General features: G+C 33.9%; 1 protein-coding gene across 9 annotated transcripts in view; it reads right to left on the bottom strand.

The window, feature by feature from the left end:
* GPHN (gephyrin) overlaps positions 1 to 19,942 on the bottom strand; it is a 430,038-nt gene that overhangs the window by 309,660 nt on the left and 100,436 nt on the right. For all 9 annotated transcript variants that reach the window (XM_010976627.3, XM_064486047.1, XM_064486048.1 and 6 more), the window contains exon 3: positions 3,531 to 3,588. In XM_010976627.3, coding sequence (XP_010974929.1) covers positions 3,531 to 3,588 — 58 coding nt within the window. The remainder of the gene's footprint in view (positions 1 to 3,530; positions 3,589 to 19,942) is intronic.

Genomic DNA, 19,942 nt, shown 5'->3' with positions numbered 1-19,942 from the left:
CATACAACTTTTCTTACTATGCAAAAAAAGAACTATAACCTAAACAGTATGATGCTAGCAAAGAAACAGATAAATAGGCCAATGAAACAAAAGTTCAGGAAAAGGGAGATTTACATATGTATATGTGTGTGTCTAGGCATATGAAAATTTAGCATATGATGAATGAGGCAATTCAAACCACTGGAGGAAAAGATGGGTTTCTCAATAAATTGGGCTGGGAAAATAAAGATACATTTGGAAAATATTATGTAAGTTTAGTCATCACATTTGCAAATAAAAACAAACTTATATCCATACAAATTTCATACCGATTAAAGAGTTAATATTAAAATATCTCTGTTTCAAATAAATTCACCTAAGTGGCAGTATAAACTAGCATAACTATCTTAGAAAACAGTTTGATTTCACCCAGAAAAGTTGAAAGTATACATTACTTAAAACTCAGGAATACCATTCCTCAGTATATACCTCAGAGAAACTCTTACATAGGATACTTTTATAAGAATTTTATAGCATCACTTTTCATAATAGCTCCAAATGGAAACAAGGTGAATGTCCATCAAGAGAAAGATGTCTCAATAATTTGTGGCACAATAGATTACTTTACAACAAATAACAAAACAAAAAACAAAAACAACCCTCCCCAAACCCTAAGCTATAGGCAGCAACACGATGGATCTCAGTGTTGAACAAAAGAAACAAGGCACAATAGACTGCATACAATGTGAATCAATTCACAAAAAGTTCAAAGAGAAGTACGAATAAATTATAATATTTAGGGATGTATACACAGTAGTAAAAATACATAAAAGCAAGAAACTGATGAAGATAAAAACTCAGAATACTGGGTGGTAGAGATGGCTGTTACTGGGCCAGGAATGTATTTGCTCTTTACTCCTTAAGGCTTTGATCAAGAATCCATTCACTATGAGCTAATTTACTGTAATAATATATGTACGCTTAATTCAAACTATGCATAAACTAAATAAGAACAACTGTTGCAAGAAACATTGTGAAAGATTGCTGACAAAAACTGAATTATGTTTCATCAGTAGTATCTTTTTAATAGTAAATATACACCTGAGTATTTATACATGGTATGATGTAGATAGTTTATTTCAAATTTAAACTCAGTTGTCCTATGTAGACAATTTAGAATTACTCAGATATTAGCCAACTAAAATGCACATTACAGTCAGATACTTCACATTTCCTTCAATCAAAACAAAAAGATTATATCTGACAACAGATGAAAATGCTAATGATGCCACTAAATTTTGATGAAATAATTTATAATGGTTTTTCTTCTAACATTTTTGAAAAGAAGAATCAATTTCATATTGTTTATACCTCAGACCTCAAACTCTCTGAAGCTGTTTTAATATACCAGTAATTGATGAAAAAATCATCTACTATATGTCATCTATGAATCATGTGTTTTTCAAGGAATCTCTTGAGGAATAACTCTTATAACTCTAGAATTTAAAAAAGTGAAAAAGCTATACCTTTAGAGAAAAGTCACTATTTTAAAAAAGCAGCATTTCTGCTAGTTAGTTAAACTAATAAAAAAGACTATATTAATCCTGTTTCTAGGTCGGGCCTTCCTCAGGGCAACATTTTGGTCCACTGTTATCACCTCATATAGCTTTTGTAGGCAACTCCATTCACTAGCATGGCCTCAACTAACTCTTGCATAATGACAAATCCCAATATCAACTGAAAGATAAATTTATCTTTCTTCTGAGTTTCAGGCTGCTTTACTCAGTGATTTAGTGAATATATGGTTACCTAAGTCTATAACTTACCCTATTTCCTCTCAAACTTATTCCTTTTATTGTAACTCCTCTTTAGATAACAGCAACACAATCTACTCAGTTTCCCAAGCTGGAAACCTGGATCAACCTTTCCATCTGCCCCTAACCATCCAATAAAGCAAGTATTGTTGATTCTATTTTCTTAAGTATTTCTCGAATCTGAGTTTTTTCTTCAGATTCAGTGCCACTGAATTTAGTTCACGTTTCAGTCATTTCATGTCTATATGCCTGCAATCCGGTCTCCTTCCTTAGAGATGGAACCTCCTTTCTCCAATGAAATCATTTTTTTTTAACTCATCATAGAAAAAACTTAAAAACTCCCCAAACTGATTATACTACATTATTTTTTAAAATCACATAATAGCACCCCATGGTTTTCAATATAAAGTCCAAATTTCTTAACATGGCATACAGACCCACTGCCAGTCCTGCATCTCAACAATCTTTATTTATACCCTGTGGTCTAGTGCCATGTTATCTCCTATTTATGCTTTCACAAGTGCCTCTGCCTCTACAGAACTCCAATTTGCTGAGTATATCTCTTGAAAAGGCTTTGTGCATTATCTTTTTGGAATGGCCAAGTGTCCTATCTATGCATTCCATAGAACACTTTGTTTACCTTTATCATTTAACACATATTGCAACTGTAATATAAGACAGAGCAACCTTAAGCACCACAAACAATTCAATTAATTTCAACAGTTCACCTTTATTAATTCTTATTTTTATTTTTGGAAAAATGAGAGATCTGGCTTAAAGTTCCTCTAAGCCAAACTATATTATGAATTTATATCAAGTTGGAAAGAGCCTCTTGACACTCCTGGCTTTTTTTCCCCTTTAATGTTAGAATATAATCATGATATTAATTCTAGAACTACGGAGATATTGAAACTAATAGTATATAACATAGAAATCAATTCGCTTAACTGATACAAATATAATATACGCAATTTAAAGAACTATTTACTAAGATTTGAATTTACTGAACTTGATTTTGAAGTTTGATCAAATCAATCTTAATGACTTTGAGATCTTGTCATGTCATTGTTAACAGCTTAAAACTCAGTCTTGGTTACCCTTGACTATTGCTTTCCAACTGTTAAATTTTATTTTTTTGGAATAGGTTGCAAGTTCAGTTCTTACTAGATTGTAAAGTGCCTTTAGACAAGGGTCACAAGTTATGCTAGAAGACTACTCCACGGGATTTAGTAAAATGTTAGAAAGAGAAGAATGTAATAATGCAGTAATACTCAAATAGTAAGGTCAATTTTTTATGTACTGTACTGTAAACTTTACGTTGAAATTGGCCTAACATGTTATCACAGGAACCAGGAAATATTTACTAGAAGATTAATACTATTTAAAATTGGTGAAAGCTTACAGGGAAAATAAATTAAAACAAGATAAAAAGATAATCTAATATGTACACTAATGCTCATATACAGTGCTCTCTCTTAAGCAGGTTTTCAATGAATTTCACAAGAAAGGGTTCGTTTTTTGATTTTCCTAATATTTTTCTTAGAAATGTACTGATGATTGTAGATTAAATCTGATGATTATCTGATACATTTTTTTTTAATTCAAATAGGATATCTGGGGATTAAATGATGTCCTAACACACCCAAAGATTCAACAGTATAAAGAAAAAACAATTCTTCGCCCACCTTCCCACCAAGATACTAAGTCTTTGTAGAGGTGAAAAATGCCATACTATACCTTGATTTCTTCTATTTCGTCTGGTACTATCTTGTATGCTGATACAGTCCCACCCAACCTGAAATTAGGAGAAAAAGATACTCTCAGAACCAGCAATAGTGTATTAAAAAGTATGGACTATATCTACGTTAGCATCAGAGTGCCACCAATAACAGTTCATTATCCATCCCAATACCATGGAGGAAAAATCAGGATTATGTGCTTAGGATTTCCATATACTAAAAAGACGTAGACAGAAGAGGAAACATTTAGATTTTTAACCATAATTAAATTTCTCTTGTTGCTGGTTTTAATGATGCTCAAATTGCCACTTTTACTGATGGTTCCTGTCACAACTAATATGTATTAAGAACAGTAGCGGGTAATGTGTTTGTTTGTTTTTTTAATTACTAGACTACTTTTTAGAGTGGTTTCAGGTTTACAGAAAAGTTGAACAGAAAGTAAAAATATTTATTTCACAGATTCCCTACCATAGTTTTCCCATTACTAACATTTTGCATCAATGTGGTCCATTTGTAAAAACTGATGAACCAATATTGATTAAGCTTCTGTTTAAAAATAATTCAGACAAGGAATCAGAGAGATGTGTGTGTGCCCAGCACTGCCTGAGGCAAAAGATGAGTCTTTGCAGGTTACAAATTTAATGCCTAAGATATGATCCTTGCCTTAAGACAATGATGTCATTACATGTCATGTTCACTTGATCAAATTTTTTTTTAGAAAACAGTTAAGCTTATGAGACAGTTATCATTTGCCAGGTATATCATGTATTATCTTTAATTCTTACAACTGTCTCCATTGTAAAAATGGGGAAAGTGAGACAAAGAGATTCAGTAACTTTTGCAAGTAACTGAATGATCTAGTAGGTGAAGGAGCTAAATGAGATGTACTTTATATGCAAAACACATATCAGACTTCAAATACTGAGTATAAAAAAGATTAATTTTAAAATACTGATTACATGTTAAAATAACGTGGCTATATTGGGTTAAATAAGATACATTATTAAAATTAATTTAATCTGCTTCTTTTTAGCTTTAAAATATTGCTATTAAAGTTTTTAAATTACAAATATGGCTTGCATTTGTAGCTAGTATCATATCTCTATCAGACAGGTGTTCTAGGCTCTTAAACTGTAAGATTACCTACCTACCTTTGCTCTAACACAGTGCTTAAAAAGAACTTTCTGATTACTTATTTAGCTTAAGTACCTCAGTATCAGAAAAGAAAGGGTCATAAATAAGTCATATATTTCAGATACTTTAGGGTATCTCCTGTCCCAAATATAAATTAATAAATGACATTCTGATCTCTATTAAAAAATAACTTTACCCAATCAAATAAATTTTACTGAAAATTCTGCATTTAAACTCTTTTAATATTACCACTTATTCTTGCTAATGGAAGTAGTGTTCAGATCATGATTTGAGAATTATTTCCTAGACTTAAAGTGTCATAATTGAATGATGAAAACACTAATGAAATTTAACTTAATTCATATTATATAAAGTATATAAGTGAATGCTAGTAAAAGAGCAGCACTGGATGTTACTAAAATGAAAAATTTTATAACTGTCTGTAAGAGGTTTAAAGTGGGTATTAAAAAACATTCATATTCATCATTAAATATTAAAATTATTCAATTAGAAGTTGAGATTGCTGGGATATCAGTGAAGAGCAAAAACACTAGTGAAAACTCAAAGACTTCAATTTATAGCCTTGCAAATAATGAATTCATAATTTTATTAATTGAGTTCATATTATATAATGGATGCAATCCAGGGAATGAGGATGCAAAGAAATCATAAGTCTTGTAGGAAGCAGATGAGTAAACAAAGATCTATAATATGCTGCATTAAAGTGTTACAACATAACTAGGTAGAAGATGAAAGTTTAAAATTATTTCAAAATAAAAAGTTTTTAAAACCTACCTATCATTATAAAATAGACTAGTTATAATAAAAGCAGTCTAAAACAACTGTTACATAAATGGTGTAGTAGATTACAGAATTAGTTCCAAACTGTTAGTATAATAATGATTCAAAGAAGCTGTGGTGATAATGGTTAACTTCTCCAAGAAAAATGAAAATAGAGTTGCTAGAATAAACTTCAATTCTACTTCAAAAAATAACCCATTTTTCTCTTGATCAATGTTAACTAACAGTTCTTCATACACTTCCTTTCTTGCAAGCCTAACCTTGGGAAAGTAGGCTCTCAGATTAGTATTCCTGTATCAACTTCTAACGAATGATAATGATTTTGACTGTTAAAAGGCAGGTAAAACACATGATTTAATATATTCCTACTTGGATTAAAATGGATGTATGACATATAAACATTATACATATGAAGTGTGTTGACAAAATAGTAGGATACTCATTCAATCAAGTGGCTACAAATGGAAGAAACTTGGAGGGCCTCTGTATTATACTAAACATAGAAATGAGAAAGATTAAAACTGATGTAAACACCAAAAAAAAATTTATAGAAAGAAACAATCCAGAAGTAAAGGAAACAACTAAGTCATAAGCAAGTCAGTTTCAAAAAAATTCAAGGAAAGTGCCAAGATGACAGAGTAGAGGGACACACACCTCATCCTCTCTCACAAACACAAGAAGAATTACATCTACAGACCAAATGAATTGCACAGAACACCTACTGAACTTTGGCAGAGTGCTTCTCACTTCAAAATACAGGAGGATTCCTCACAAAAATCAGGAGAAAAAAAGGGAAACAAGGAAAAGGAAATCAGTGCAGGACAGGTCCTGCGGGGAGGGAGTAGCAAAGGAAAAAAGGCACCCTCAGGCTGGGATGCCTCTTCTCCAGTGAGAAGTCAGCGGGGACAGAAGCGGAGCTTCTGAGGCTCAGAGGAGAAATTACCAGCTGCTTGGCAGACAAAACTAAGAGAAACTGGCAATGGAGGGTCCCTGAGATCCCCAGGCCTAGATGCGAGCCAGTGGGGACAGGCTGGGACTGGCTGTTGGAGATCAATGACAAGCCTGGGGAGAGGGCTGAAGCCCACTGCGCAGAGGCAGCCTCAAGGGAATGGAGGGGCGGTGTGAGCTGTGGCTGGGACTGTGTGCGGCACAGAACAGCCTGGAACCCCCAAAAAAAGCACCATTGCTGGTGCACTTGGGGGTGGGGAGGGGCACAATGCAGCCATGCCACAGCTGCTGTCTCCTCTAGGCCCCATCGTTGGTGAGTTCTCTCAAGAAGAGAGATGAGGCTCAGTCACAGCCATCACATTGCTGCTGCCCTGCTCCAGGGTGGAGGTGGGGCTGAAACCTGAATCCATACCTAGGGGCCCCTCAATTTTACTAGTGGGACTGAGATTTGTTTACAGCCCCAGGCAGAGGGGGTGGACCTCTGCTGGTACCTCTGTGGACCCCCACCTCTGAAAAGGCAGCAGGTGGAGTTCTGGTGCATGGGAGGTCTGGATACGGCATTTACAACAGGCCAGCATATTGGATGTGGAGGTGGGGCTGGGGTCTGCACTGACCCTGTGATGCACCATGGTTTCAGGTGTGTGACCGCATGATCCCTACAGCAGGTCTTAGTGCCTGACGTTGGCAGGTTTGCACTGGTGGCTTTGCAGGCGCAGAACCTGGGGGACAACAGAGAGGGTGGCTGATGTTCCCGCAGCTAGGGGAGGGACAAGGGAAGTGTCAAGAACACATAACAAGTGTCAGACAACACCACAGAGGGTACTGCCTGGTGGACATCTCCTGCAGAGGTGTACTCTGCAGCTCTTCTTTCCAGCTGAAGTGCTCCAACCCCATCTACCACACACTGCAGCTCAGAAATGGGTCTGAAAACCTCTATTCCAACAACAGGGGAGCAGCCCTGGCCCCTGTCAGGGCTGTGACAACCACAGAACAAAAAAGGAGGCCTCACTAAACAACAGCAAGGAGGGTATGAGGGTAGGCTCTGATCGCAACACCAATAGCACCCCCAGTCAAAGGGATAACAGACAACACACACAGAAGAAAGACATGGCAAACACCCAGACTAACAAAAGGCCTCACAAAACTATTAGACATGCACAGTCTATACAGGAATGTTCCTACTTTAAGAAACAAAAACAAACAAACAAACAGCCCCTCCACACCACATTAGATAACTGATACTCCTAAATCCACGGAGCCAGAGGGACCACTCCCAATTAAAAGAACATGAGAAGTCTCCTGAAAGAAGAAACAATGAAATAGATCTCAACAGTCTACTAGATCATGACTTCAAAAAGGAGGTGATTAAAGCATGGAAGTAAATAAGAGAGACTATGAATAGAGATGCAGAATAATATAAAAAGGAAATAGAAAATTTAAAGAGGAGCCAATAAAAAATAAAAAACTCAATGGCTAAGAGCTGAGCTAAAGGCAGTCAAAAGCAGACCAGATAATGCAGAGGAACAAATAAGTGACTCAGAAGATAGGATAACATAAGTCACCCAATCAGAACAGCAGATAGAAAAGCAAGTAAAAACCAATGAACCTATAGGATAATATAAAGTGTGGCAATCTACACATAATAGGGGTCCCAGCTGCAGAAGAAAGAGAAAAGGGAATTGAAAAGTTGAAAAGTTGAAAATTTCATGACTGAAAAATCCCCAAATATCTGAAGGAAACAGGTTCCTAAGTACAGAAATTATAGAGGGTCCCAAACAAAAAAACCCAAACACACCTAAACCAAGACATATAATAATTAAGATGGCCAAATTTAAAGATAAAGAAATGATTCTAAAGGCAGCAAGAGAAAAACAAAAGGTTAGTTACAGGGAAACCCATAAGGTTTTCAACTGATTTCTCGACACAAACACTGCTAGCCAGAGAAAGTGGCAAGACAGTCAACATCCTGAATGAGAAAAAGCTGAAACCTAGGATCCATTATCCACCAAGACTATCCTTTAGAATAGAAGGATATACCATATTAAAAAAAAACTTCAAAATTAATTAAAATTTAAATGTAAGACCTGAAACTAAAAAATTCCTAGAAGAAGACATGGGGAAAACTTCCTGACATTGGTGTTGGCCATTGTTTCTTATATTTGATACCAAAAGCAGAGGCAAAAAATCCAAAAAATATAAAAAGATGAGAATTGAATTAAAAAATATGCAAAGGACTTGAACAGATATTCTCCAAAGAAGACATATACATGACCACCAAGTACATGAGACATAACTTATCATCACTAATGATGTTCAACATCATTAATCATCAGGGAAACATAGATCAAAACTACAATGATAAATCACTTCACACCTGTTTGGAGGGTTACTGCCAAAAAAACGAAGAGACTGCAAGTGTTGGCTAGAATGTGGAGAAAAGAAAACCCTTATACTGTGCTTGTGGGAATGCAGAACAGTGCAGCCACTCTGGAAAACACTATGGCGCTTCCTTGTAATATTAAAAAATAAAACTACCATATGATGCAGCAATCCCACTTCTGAGTATATATTCTAAAGAACTGAAATCAGGATGTCAAAGAGATATCTGCACCACGTTCACTGCAGCATTATTTACAATAGCCAAGATATGAAAATCACCCAAATGTCGATCAACAGATAAATGAATAAAGATAATGTGCTACATACATACATTGGAATATTATTTAACCTTAAAAAAGGATTCCTGCCATTTCCAACAATACTAATGAGCTTAGAGGTCATTATACTAAGTGAAATAGGCAGGCACAAAAGGACAAATATTGCATAATTTCACTTATATAAGGTATCTAAAATAGTCAATGTCATGGAAGCAGAGAACAGAATGGTGGTTGCCAAGGGCGGGGGGAGGGAAAAATAAGAAATTATTTTTCAATGGGCATAAAATTTTTTATACAAGTTCTAGAGATCTAATGTACAATGTAATACATATAGCTACCTATACGGTATTATATACTTTAAAATATGTTAAGAGGATAGATTTCATATTAGATGTTTTTACCAAACAACAGCACAAAAGAACACAGAAAAATTTTTGGATGTAATAAACATATTTAGTAGCCTAATCATGGTGATGGTCTCATGAGTGTTTACAAAAACCCAAATTCATCAGATGTATACATTAAATGTGTGTAATTTTTAAGACATTAACTATATCGCAATAAAACTTAAAAATTCTATGACTTCATTTCAGATATAAAATAAAATACAATTATTAATTATTGATAAGCTTCATGCAGTTAAAGGAATCAAACATACACTTAAAGTGAAGATGAGGAAAGAATTCACTTCAGTTAGAACTGAATAAAATAGAGGTCTAAAAAAAGGTAAGACAATGGATTATCTTAAACGTTTATTTTTTATTATTATCAAGTGGACCACAACTGATCTAGAAAAACAGCATGGATAATATCAAAATTGTTAATAATGAATTAAAAAAGAAAACTCTCAAAGAAAATTCAATTGAAAATCATAAAGATCATAAATTCAATCTAATTATGGTTTTCTCCCATTATGTAGAAAAATTGACTGGTTTTTTAACAAATCATTATTTTTCATTTAAGTTACTTTCTGGAATAAATAATATACTTAAATGGTAAAAAAAAAAAAAAATTTTCCTAACCAAAGTTAAGAAAGTATAGTGAAAAGTCTTCCTCTCTATCCTAATACACCAGACTCCTGTGTGTCCCTCTGTACATATAAAAACAACTGCATATACGTAGATGTACAGATAGATACTCTCTTTTTTACACAAATACACATACTTCTGCATACTTTATTAGTCATTAAGATTTACATATTCTTTCAAAAAAGATGATCTTATATATAAATGAATACCTGTAGTTCTCTAGTTCTTAGTTCTCTAGTTCTTAAAGATTCTATCAGTTCAGATAAAATACCAGTAAGTTTTATTTTTTCATACCATAATGGCTTTTCCCAGATTCTCCACCCCCATCTTACATACACCCACCCTCAAAAAATATCCTGCTCTGTTTGGTTTTCATCTCTTTCCTCTCCTTGTATTATTGCTGATTGCACTGGTATAAAAGAAACAATGGAAAATTTAATGAGGTGAACTCAAGTTATTTGTAGAAGAGGCAAGAAAATAACACTAATTTAGGTAATTCAGAAACCACTATGTGTTACTTCTTCATTAACTGCTGTGGATTTCTATTTCTGCTTTGTAGAATTAACACAGAAATAAGGCTGCTCTGTTTTCTTTTATGTAATTCAGATTTAAATACAACCTAGATTTATGAAATTTCATGCTCATTATCAAAGATGACTATTATTCTCAGCACGTATGAAATAATCAAAAGTATTTATTTATTTATTTATTTATTTATTTATTTATTTATTTATTTATTTATTTATCTTAATGATAACTATGTGAATTTTAATTTTGCTACCATCCCTTAGTCAATAAGAACTGGGTATATGATACAAAGTTAATATAAGAATCCAAGAAATCCCAGTTTATCCCTTCCCACCCTCCTGGGATTTCAAAATTGTAGAACAGATAAACAAGATTATACTGTATAGCACAGGGAAATATACACAAAATGTTATGGTAGCTCACAGAGAAAAAAATGTGACAATGAGTGTGTATATGTTCATGTATGACTGAAAAATTGTGCTGAACATTGGAATTTGACACAACATTGTAAAATGACTATAAATCAATAAAAAATGTTAAAAAAAAAAAAAAAAGAATCCAAGAGACAGTAAAAACAAATGGTTCAAGTCGAGGATCTATCACTTACAAATCTATGTGCCCTTGCAGCAAATAATTTACTCTATCTGAATCCCACATTACTTGCTTATAAAACAGAAATAATATCATCATCCACCCCACAGGATTACTGTGATGACAAATAAAGTGTTAAGGCATTTTATAAACTTTAAATTAGCACTAAATAACTATTAACTCTTAAATATTGCCATGTAAACATGTAATGAACATTCATATTACATGCATACTAAATCTACAAGCTCTCCATACGTACTTTTTAAGTTAATTTGTAAAGTAAACACTCAGATTCATGAATACATTTAACAAATATTTTTTGAGCAAATACTACCACGTGCCAGACAATGTTCTGGGATTGAGGATAAAGAAGAGAATAAGATACACGTCTGCACTCACATAATTTATAATAAAAGGAGGGAGACATTAAACAGATGATTGCACAAATTTTAATTAACATATAATATAAGCTCATATTCCACTGACTGGCAGTCAGAAAGCTTATGGCCATACCTAACTGCATGGAAAGTGAGAAAGGAAAAAGGAGTGAGTGGATTCTGGTGGACAGGATTCAGTCTCTGCTACAAAGGTCTCAAAACGGCTGTACTCTGGAGTGCATGCAACCCACTTCAGAGACCATTACTCTAGACTAAATGGGCATGGGGACCACATGAGAGCTTCATACACACCCACAAGCTTGCAAAAAGAGGGAGGTTCCCCAATCTCTCCTCTAACCAGACTTCATTTTTAGTACGGAAAAAAAAAAGATAAAAAGAAAACAAAGATAGGTATTATGAGACCAATGTACTATATAGAAAAATGCTTCTTTTAGAAGCCTTCAGAAGATCATAATAGCAAAATACGAGTGCCACAAATTTTTCAATATCATTCACTGTTCTTCTGCTATTTTTTAATTTCACAACTTCAAGAAAAAAATACAAACCTGACACTGATACCAAAGAAACACATAATTAATTCTGATCCAAATCTAACAAAATTAGAAAACTAGCCAAATGATATCCCAGCAAAATAAACAAAAACTTTATTTTCAGGACAACAGTTCCAGCTTGCACAGCTTGCTGGAATCTAAGCCAAAGCTATCCACCACAATTAGGAGTAATAGTAATATGAGGGAATAAATCCTAAGGATCAAATGATGAAGTCTTAGAACATGATCAGTACAGTCTCAAATTCATTTAGCTGTGGATTTAATCATCAGATTTTTTACATGGGTAAAATACAAGAAGGCCAATGACATTTAGAATTTTACTGAGCCTTGTTAGGCTTTAATTTGCTTTCTTCCTGCACAAAAAAAAGGAGGAGGAGGAGGGGAGGAGGAGAGGGGGAGGAGAAAGTACATGTTGACATAAATCAAACTTACCCCTATTTTTTTAAAAAGGGCAATGAAAACATCCTCCCCACCCTACCCTCCCCCCAAATTAATGTATTTTCCTTCTTTTTGAACCTATACCATCTTGGCTAGTACTTTTGTGCCCTTTCTGTATTTCCAGATTCAGAAAACAGAGCTATTGTAAGTCTGGCTTTAGTATCAGAGTAGTGATACTTGCAGAGTCAAAAATAAGAAACCCAGACAAGGAATGCCTTCAGAAAGAAGTCATTGTCTATAAAAAGATGACTGGATTTGTTTGAGTTAATTTGGGGCGGTGGTGTTTATGATGGATCCCTTTACCTCCCACCAATTAAACTATAAAACCTGGACGGAATATTTGAAAACTCTGCAAAGTAAATGCTAGGAGGCAGATCAGGAAAAAATACCAGAATTCAAAATACCACTGCAACAGTGATGAATTTAACATTTTCCCCCTCTACTATCTCTTGCTTAAACTCAGTGAAGCCAGGAACCCATAAGTGAGTACTGTGTGTTATGAGTGAGATCCAGGAGAAATTCTCTAAACTCTTAAACTGCAGAGAAAGAGTTGGAGAAATCTCTAGGGTTTGGTTTTTGTTTTTTTGTTTTTCCCTTTCTCCTTTTCCCTATACCACAATCCCTGGGCAGTCCCACAGCAGCTATGATAAGCGTGGCCAGAAATGCCTGCAGAAGCCAAAACTCTTAGGCAGGTGAAACTAACTCTTAGAGAAAAAGTAACACTGAAAGGGCAGGACCAAACCCTGTCGGTATTTTCCCTATGTCACTGTCTTCCCACCACACAGCTCTAAATGTAGTAAGACTGCTGAAGGTTTTTATGTGTAAGACTGTCCCTGAGGAACAAAAAGCAGACCCCCAGGGAGGCAGAGAATACCTGGGAGATAATTGAGAAGGGAGATCAGGAAAGCATCCCCATAAAGCTCTTTTGAACTGCTCACTCTGTACCTGTCCTTGCCTGGCTGCAACTGAGACCTTAATTAACAGACCAAAGATTTAAAGACCTTCAGTAAAGAGTAGACTTTCAGTAAAGAGAAGACCCACAGGCAGATCCCGAGTGACCACTAAGTGGTGCACTGCAGGACAAACCCAAATAGCATGGTAAAGTCTTCTAAAACAGGCTGATATTAGAACCACGGCCCATAGAAGGCCATAAAAACATCAACATTATTTATACGATCTAAATAATAGTCAGGGTGTTAGAAAATAATACAGGATACAAACTTACATAGAAAAAGACAATCAACTAACTCCAATGACAAGATGATGCAAATGTTGGAAGACAGTTTGGCAGTTTTTCATAAAGTTAAATACACATTCACCATAAGACCAAGCAACTTTACTTCTGAGTTATTTATTCCAGAGAAATGAAAACTTACATTCTCACACACACACAAAAAAAACTATATATAAATGATTATAGCAGATTTATTTGTGACAGTCAGAAGCTGGAAACAATCAAGATGTCCTTCAATGGGTGAACAGATAAACTGTGGCATATCCATATAATGCTGTTCAGTCAAAAGGAATAAATTATTGATACACACAACAACTTAGATGAATCTCAAAGACACTGCCCTGAAAGAAGCCAGTCACAAAGGACATACATTACTGATTTCATTTATTTGACATTCTAGAAAAAAACTATAGCAATGTTTGTCAAAGGTGTTTGTCAAAGGTAAGGTGAGGTTGTCATAGTGTTGTCAAAAGTAAGGGAGGCTGTCACAGTGTGACTATGAAGTGATAACACAAAAGATTTGGGGGGTATAATGGAACTATTCTGTATTTTGACTGTGATGGTGGTTAGAAAAGAAAGTCAGTTTTAATATATTTTTATTTTAAAAATAAAATAAAATTTTAAAAAGAGACAACAGAATTTTAACTAGGGCATCAGGAATACATATATCCATAAGTAAAGTGTTTTCAGGGAAAGCAAATCACTGTAAATAATAAAATAGACTATATCATAAAACTTATAGTTGAATATTTCTAAATTACCTGGATTTATATTTGTTTTTTTCCACGACTTGTAAGACATTGTCCATAGTTGCTAAAGTATGGAATTATTCTATATCAAATTTGTGACAACTTACATAATAGAATGAAGAGACATCACTATTATATGCTATTTATGATTCTTGATGGAATACTGAAGTTAAAAAATCTGTTAAAAATAAATTGGAGAAACCTAAATATTGACTGGACTGTGTAACAGGTGATATTATCTTAACAATGTTAAATTTCCAGCATATGACAAGGGTATTGTAAACAATGCCCTTATTTTTAGGGACACATGCTGAAGTATCAGGGATAAAATGGCATGATATCTGTAAATAGTTTCAAACAGTAGAGAAAAAGTGAGATATATACATATATAGACAAAGCACGTATTAAAAAATATTAATATTCATGAATCTAAGTGTGCAGTGTACTGGGGTTTATCACATTATTCTCTCAACTCCTCTGAAAGCTTGAAAGTTTGCAAAATAAAATGTTGAAAAAATAGAGTTGAGGCATAATATCAACAACAACAAAGAGGTGAAAATAATGAATTCACAACCAAATATACAATGTAGTATTTATAACCTCTATTGAAATGTAGGATTTTTTACATTTGAAAGCTTGGTGTTTTCACTCTCCTTTGCCCTAACTGGCCTTCTATCTGAAGTGTGTAAATAGAATCAATCTGCCCTGAGGCTTTATGGGCATCTCCCCTGGGCACATTCCTGTGCCACCCAAGATTTTATCCAAGTGTCCAGTATTACTTGGGATCATACTCCCTCATAAAGAAGCCTTTAAAATAAATTATTCATTGCTATATTAAATCTCCAACAAGAAACTGCAACTAAACTATTGTTCAAATATGTGATTGAATTTCAAGATGAAATCAATCTACAGAGTCCAATCTAGAGAGCCAGAGTTTTTGTGAATTTGTCTATAATAGCATCTTAAAATATTCTGTCATCCATAATTCCCAACTTTATAGCATTCTGAAATTTTAGTAAATTAATCAAAATACAAGAACTGAGTACCCACTATATGTCTAGAATTATACCATACTTCCTATAAAAAAATTTATAAACATTCTTTTGAGGTGTAAAAAAAAACTGCAAGATGTACTGGATAATTCATTGTTTATTCTAAGTGTTGGATTTACAAGTAGACAGTTGTATGCACAGAGTGATTTAATGCTATGACGATAATGCACGCACACACCGCCCCCCCCCCACCAAAAGCAGAAACAGTATATAACTTCATTCTTTGTTTAAATTGCAGATAGTCCAGAGGAAGAACGTGTTTCTGACCACCAGTCACTTAAATCTTTAGTGAACTGGCTGATCAGATCTTTTCCAGAGAAAAAGATTTAATAAAAGTAAGAGGGAGATATCATGAAATAATGAGGATGGGAGAGAAAGGGTAAGAAAAGGAAAATAGAGGTAGTAAAATTAAACTTTGTTTAATTAAAATTAAACTCAGTGGAGACCTTCATTAGTCTTTTACTTTATTCAAAACAATTTTATAATCAAGTTATAGAAAGGCTACAGATTGGATCCAGTATCATCAACTTATTATATATAGTTGTTCTAGTTAAAACTGTAAGTTATGTTTTAACTGAGATGGGTGAAAACTTAGGACCTTTTAGGAGAAAGGATGAGAAGTATTAGTGTAAATAACAGCAGAATTCTGAAGGTAAAAATAAAATGTAACTTTTGTTTAACATAACAACATGGATAATGTTTACTCTTTACTAATGATGACTTATCTCTGTATTGACTTGCCAAAGATTAAATTCTGAAGTTTTTCACTTTTGACAAGGTAATACAAGAAAAACACAAAGAAAAAAGGGAGTTAAGACTTTCTTAGCTATTTTTAAGTAATTAAAGAACTTTTATATAAAGGATAGGTAAGCTTTTCTGGATGCTGTAGTGAAGGGATTCAGAACCAGCAATGAGACAAATTTGGGCTCAATAAAAGAGAGGTTACTGAATACACTGGAGTCATTTTTTAAAAAAAGAAATGGTATATATTACCTTGAAAAGCAATAAAATTTTTTTAAGTGTCTGGATAAAGAATAGAGCACTGTCGGTGTTTAAATTGAGAGTGAGTCTCACTAGGGATTTGAAGGGAAAATAGAGGCTGGAGTTATTAAGAAAATAAAAAAAAAAAACCTCTCCTCATAGAGAGAACTTGTTCAGGGCCCACAGTTCAAAAAAGGCAAGCTATCCTGGTGTCACAAGAACTGAATAACTGAAGCAATGCATAAGCAATGCAATGCACGTGAAGGGAGTGGTGGTGTATCAGAATAACTGGTGGTAAACAAACAAATTAGCCCCAGCTTTATTAAGCACAAAAGGGAATAAACTAAAGAAGCTTGGAAAACCAAATGAAGGCCAGAAAATCAGGCTTAGAAGACAAGTGGAAACAAAATCAACTTCAAAGGGAGCAGGAAAATAATTGTATTTTAGTAGAATAGCATGGCTTAGACTCTATCACACGTTTCTCCAACCTCAGACCAGTATTACGGATGCTGAACACTGGACCACTGCTTCAACTAATGAATCCTAATAGGGGACAGGATACTAGACAGTAAAAAGATTATAATAAATTTCTATAGTAATAGTTACACAGCCTCGGGGGCATATTCAATAGAATCCACAATGCAATGGTCTCCAAGTCAAACTACATACACTCGTCTAGTGTTTCTGCTAATTCTAATTCATGGTTCCTCATTTCTTTGTGGTTTTTCACATTCATTAGGAAATAATTTATGATATTTCTTTGAATTTTAAGATAATATATATTCACTAGAGAATCTGCATTTGTTTCTGTCAGGTGCTCTGAAGCACTACCAGTCATGGACTGCTTTAAACTAAATTCATACATTTAAGGTTTTTGTGCAGTCCAGATCACACGAATTTGAATTGCAAATTCATTCTTCTAATCTCTTTTTTTGTTGTTGTTGTTGTTCTAAACTTAGTTCCTAAATAGTGCAAATTCATTCTAAGATCAGTTCATGGTTACAACCACTCAGGAACTTTTTCTTCAACCCCTGTTTTGTCCAGTTCTAATGCATCTTTCTTTCCAGTTATGAGAGTGTGTGTGTGTGTGTGTGTGTGTGTGTCGTGTGTGCATGCATGATGGGGAATATGGGGGTAGTACAAGGGTGACTAATCTCACTCCAAATGTTTAGAGGGATGCCATTCAAAAAGGAAACATGAAATGAACACTCAATAAACCGTGTACTCATAAAAATGACTAACTGAAGACACTAATTAAATTCCTGGAGTTATGACAACTTAAAATGACTTCATTAGGAGGAAATAGGGAGCAAACTTTCCTCTTCACACTCCTAACAAAACTTCCTTAGTTAATTAGGATAATGATTTTAAACTTAAATTCACCTAATAGAATTTTAAACTTAAAGAGTTAAATATATTTTTGTAGGAATAAATATACTGAATAAGGAGTTTTTACTTATGTTTATTTAAATAAGATTAGGAATTAAATATTTTTAATAACATAATTTCATTCAGTTAATATGGGGTCCTTTCTATAAGACAGTTTAAAACTTTTTTTAAAAATGAGAATACTGTAATGTTCTGCAAGTAAGCTTACTGCATCAATCTATTTCTACTCAAAGCAAGACACATGCTATAAAAAAAAAGTCAAAAATGCAAAGGTTTTCAAGTATTTCCATTTTTCAGATTTTAGTCTAAAATACTTATGGATATTTAGCAGAGCAGATGGCTCAAAAGGATAAATATTTGTAGCTTAACATTTTAAATAAAGACTATACCCTTTACAATAGAATAACTTTATAATAGAATGATTTCTGTGACAACAGACTGTTACGTAACTATTTTGGAGTAGGAAGAAAATCTGTTCTGGCTTAGCACTTTAACATAAAACAGAAAAGACAGTTTTGAATTAAAAGTGCTTCAATTTCTAATTTGAATTTTATGTTACTGTTTTGGAGTAATAGTCAAGAATCAATATAGAATACCTAACACTGGTTTCCTATCACCACTATCACCCCAGTATATCTTTTCAAAATCTGCTACAGTCTTATAACACTCAACTATTTTTCTAGGCAAATTTCATCATTTTAAATGTTCCTTGGAGGTAGGAATTAGTTGGCTATGGCCAGGGGAGTCAAAGAGTTCTAATTCTACCTCTAGGTAAAGTAACAGCAAATCCACAAAGATGAATTCTAATGATTGTAATCTGCTTCTGACTTCAGTGAGCACAGATTCATGTCAGAGTTTCAGAAAATCAAATGGGTTGTCTTTTTGTATTATGTTCAGATATTCAGTTAACTCCCCTCTGTTACACCACCATCTAAAAATGTTGAATAAAACATATATTTTAAAAAATATATTCAAACACATGGCTGGGCTGGTTAAAAACTAAAGGATTTATATAAGACCACAAGAAAAAAAGGAGACAGAAATCTAGATGGATACAGAATTCTAGGGCCAATATTTGCTAAAGTTTGGTAGCATCTGCTGATGTGTGGCCCATAGTATGGGCATTAAAAAGCCCCATTTTTAAAAACACCTTTATTATGGTATGATTCCTGTACAATAAACTACACATATTGCAGGTGTACAATTTGATGAATTTTGATAGATGTATACACCAATGGAACCACCACAATCGAGATAGCTAACATTTCCATCACCCCACAAGAAGTCCAAATTTCGAATTCTCAAATTATCCCTTCCCATCCCTTCTACCCCCTACCATAAGTTTGTTCTCTATGTGAGTCTGTTTCTGTTCTGTAGATAAGTTCATTTGTGACCTTTTAAAAAGCCCCATTTTTACGGGACAGGAATTTAGAGTTCAATCTAGATATAAAGTCATATCATATAATATCCAAATAGAGTCAAGAATTTCTGAATTATAAACTATGAAAAACAAACAAATAAACCCAAACAATGAGTTGTCTGCCTTGGATCTGGGTAGAATAAAAAAGATTAAAAGGAAAAAAAAGCTCCCATGATAATTAACCATATTTATGCAAGTTTATGGCCTGAATTCATACCACCCAAAACTTTAAAGAGGTTCCAGGTTGGCACTATTCCCATGTGTATCAGAGAATCACATTTCTCATAAAGAAACCAACTCCACACACTCCAAAGTCACCAAATTAAAAGCAAACAAAAAACTACCAGAAGTATATGTAGAAACAACAAATTACAAAACCTGGTCTGAAAATACTATAAGCATTAGAATTATTAGATAAAAAATTAATATACTTTATATGCCTAGAGAAAGTACTATATGTAAAAAAAACTGACTAGGCAGATTCGAAAATAACCAACTAGGACATCCATGA

The sequence above is a fragment of the Camelus dromedarius genome, chromosome 5 (genome assembly GCF_036321535.1).
Source record: "Camelus dromedarius isolate mCamDro1 chromosome 5, mCamDro1.pat, whole genome shotgun sequence".
In the NCBI taxonomy this organism is placed as follows: Eukaryota; Metazoa; Chordata; class Mammalia; order Artiodactyla; family Camelidae; genus Camelus; species Camelus dromedarius.
Note: the sequence above shows the minus strand (reverse complement) of the source record. Positions and strands in the feature narration are given on the sequence as shown.